This window comes from Thunnus thynnus, chromosome 2, assembly GCF_963924715.1.
Source record: "Thunnus thynnus chromosome 2, fThuThy2.1, whole genome shotgun sequence".
Classification (NCBI taxonomy): Eukaryota; Metazoa; Chordata; class Actinopteri; order Scombriformes; family Scombridae; genus Thunnus; species Thunnus thynnus.
The window spans coordinates 40,736,568-40,739,067 of record NC_089518.1 but is presented as its reverse complement, the minus strand read 5'-3'; the positions used below and the strand labels follow the sequence as shown (position 1 = coordinate 40,739,067).

Genomic DNA, 2,500 nt, shown 5'->3' with positions numbered 1-2,500 from the left:
GTTAGCAGTTAGCATGTTAGCATGTGAGCAGTTAGCATGTTAGCATGTCAGCAGTTAGCATGTTAGCATGTGAGCAGTTACCTTGTTGGACCACTTGTACGCCTGCAGCAGCTGCGAGTAAAGAGGAGTTTTATCCTGAACTGGATCCAAACTCAGCAAACCGCTGTTATGAAGAGGATGAGACTCTGAGGGACGACCGACCAGACCGCTGAGACGCTCCAACTCACTGACACACAGACGGGTGGAGAGACAGACAGGTGGAGAGAGAGACAGGTGGAGAGAGAGACAGACAGGTGGAGAGACAGACAGACAGGTGGAGAGACAGACAGGTGGAGAGACAGACAGGTGGAGAGAGAGACAGACAGGTGGAGAGACAGACAGACAGGTGGAGAGACAGACAGACAGACAGGTGGAGAGAGAGACAGACAGACAGGTGGAGAGACAGACAGGTGGAGAGACAGACAGACAGGTGGAGAGACAGACAGACAGGTGGAGAGAGAGACAGACAGGTGGAGAGACAGACAGACAGGTGGAGAGACAGACAGACAGACAGGTGGAGAGACAGACAGGTGGAGAGACAGACAGACAGACAGGTGGAGAGACAGACAGACAGACAGGTGGAGAGACAGACAGGTGGAGAGACAGACAGACAGGTGGAGAGAGAGACAGACAGGTGGAGAGAGAGACAGACAGGTGGAGGGAGAGACAGGTGGAGAGACAGACAGACAGGTGGAGAGAGAGACAGGTGGAGAGACAGACAGACAGGTGGAGGGAGAGACAGGTGGAGAGACAGACAGACAGGTGGAGGGAGAGACAGGTGGAGAGACGGAGAGACAGGTGGAGAGAGAGACAGGTGGAGAGACAGACAGACAGGTGGAGAGAGAGACAGGTGGAGAGACAGACAGACAGGTGGAGGGAGAGACAGGTGGAGAGACGGAGAGACAGGTGGAGAGAGAGACAGGTGGAGAGACAGACAGACAGGTGGAGAGAGAGACAGGTGGAGAGACAGACAGACAGGTGGAGAGAGAGACAGACAGGTGGAGGGAGAGACAGACAGGTGGAGGGAGAGACAGGTGGAGAGACGGAGAGACAGGTGGAGAGAGAGACAGACAGGTGGAGGGAGAGACAGACAGGTGGAGAGACAGACAGGTGGAGAGAGAGACAGACAGGTGGAGAGAGAGACAGGTGGAGAGAGAGACAGACAGGTGGAGAGACAGACAGGTGGAGAGAGAGACAGACAGGTGGAGAGAGAGACAGACAGGTGGAGAGACAGACAGGTGGAGAGAGAGACAGGTGGAGAGACAGACAGGTGTAAATAGATGTTATATTTTGTGATACAAACGTCTCAAACTATGTTGTTTACATTCATCGCAGTCACGTGACTGGTGAACATGAATAACATTAAACTGGTCAACCAGTAAGTGTCTATGTTGTGTTACTGGTTCATATCCGCAGCATCTGCTCCCTACTGGGAGATAAACCAACTAAACTCTATTCAAGCTTTGGTCCATTTACTGTTATCGCTTGTTATCGATTCATAGATCGATGTAGATCAATAACAATAAATGACGTGAATCTCCAGGATCACGTGATTAGTTCGGCAGATAAACGGCGCCTCAGTCTCAGCTGGTTCATTAATTCAACTCTTTGTTTCTAGTTAGTGAAGTTTAGCGAAAACAAACCATGAAACAAACGAATCAACTTCAGCTTCAGCTGATGTTTCCGCTTCATGTCCGTAAAAACACAACTAACATCCAGAAACTCTGCGGGTTTAAACCGGGACAGACTACCGGACCCTGACAGACCACCGGACCCTGACCAGACTACCGGACCCTGACAGACCACCGGACCCTGACCAGACTACCGGACCCTGACCAGACTACCGGACCCTGACAGGCTACCGGACCCTGACAGACTACCGGACCCTGACCAGACCACCGGACCCTGACCAGACTACCGGACCCTGACAGACCACCGGACCCTGACCAGACCACCGGACCCTGACCAGACTACCGGACCCTGACAGACTACCGGACCCTGACCGGCAACAGTTAGAATCGGGTTAAATCTGAAGGGAGTCTGGTGCGGCGGACTCACTTCAGGTCTCTGTTGACCGCCTGCAGGTGGTCCTGGAACTCGGCTATAAACTGCTTCTCGCGGCCCTCCAGCGTCTCCCGGTTCTTCATTCCGTCCTTCAGGGACTCGAACACGCGGCTCACGCTGGAGCGCAGCGCCTGGATGCCGCTGATGGCGTGAGAAAAGGCGTCCAGGTTCACTCCGACGCTCACCACGTCCGCCATCTTCCCTGTTGTTGCTGCTGCTGCTTCTTCTTCTTCGTTCTTCTTCGTTCTGCTTCTTCTTCTTCTTCGTTCTTCTTCGTTCTGCTTCTTCTTCTTCTTCTTCTTTGGATTTATTGGCGGTCAGCAACCAGCTTAAAGGTGCATCACCGCCATCTTCCCGCTTCCGCCCGCTGGAGATTAAAGTCTGACTTTAGTTTCAA

The 2,500-nt window shown here is 52.9% G+C and overlaps 1 protein-coding gene across 1 annotated transcript in view; it reads right to left on the bottom strand.

The window, feature by feature from the left end:
- Positions 1-2,499, bottom strand: part of med27 (mediator complex subunit 27) — an 8,307-nt gene extending 5,808 nt beyond the window's left edge. The window contains exons 1-2 of the mRNA XM_067575274.1: positions 2,098-2,499; positions 82-226 (exon numbers count right to left, since the gene is read on the bottom strand). Coding sequence (XP_067431375.1) covers positions 82-226; positions 2,098-2,300 — 348 coding nt within the window. The 5' untranslated portion in view covers positions 2,301-2,499. The remainder of the gene's footprint in view (positions 1-81; positions 227-2,097) is intronic.
- Between the last annotated feature and the right edge of the window lies 1 nt (position 2,500).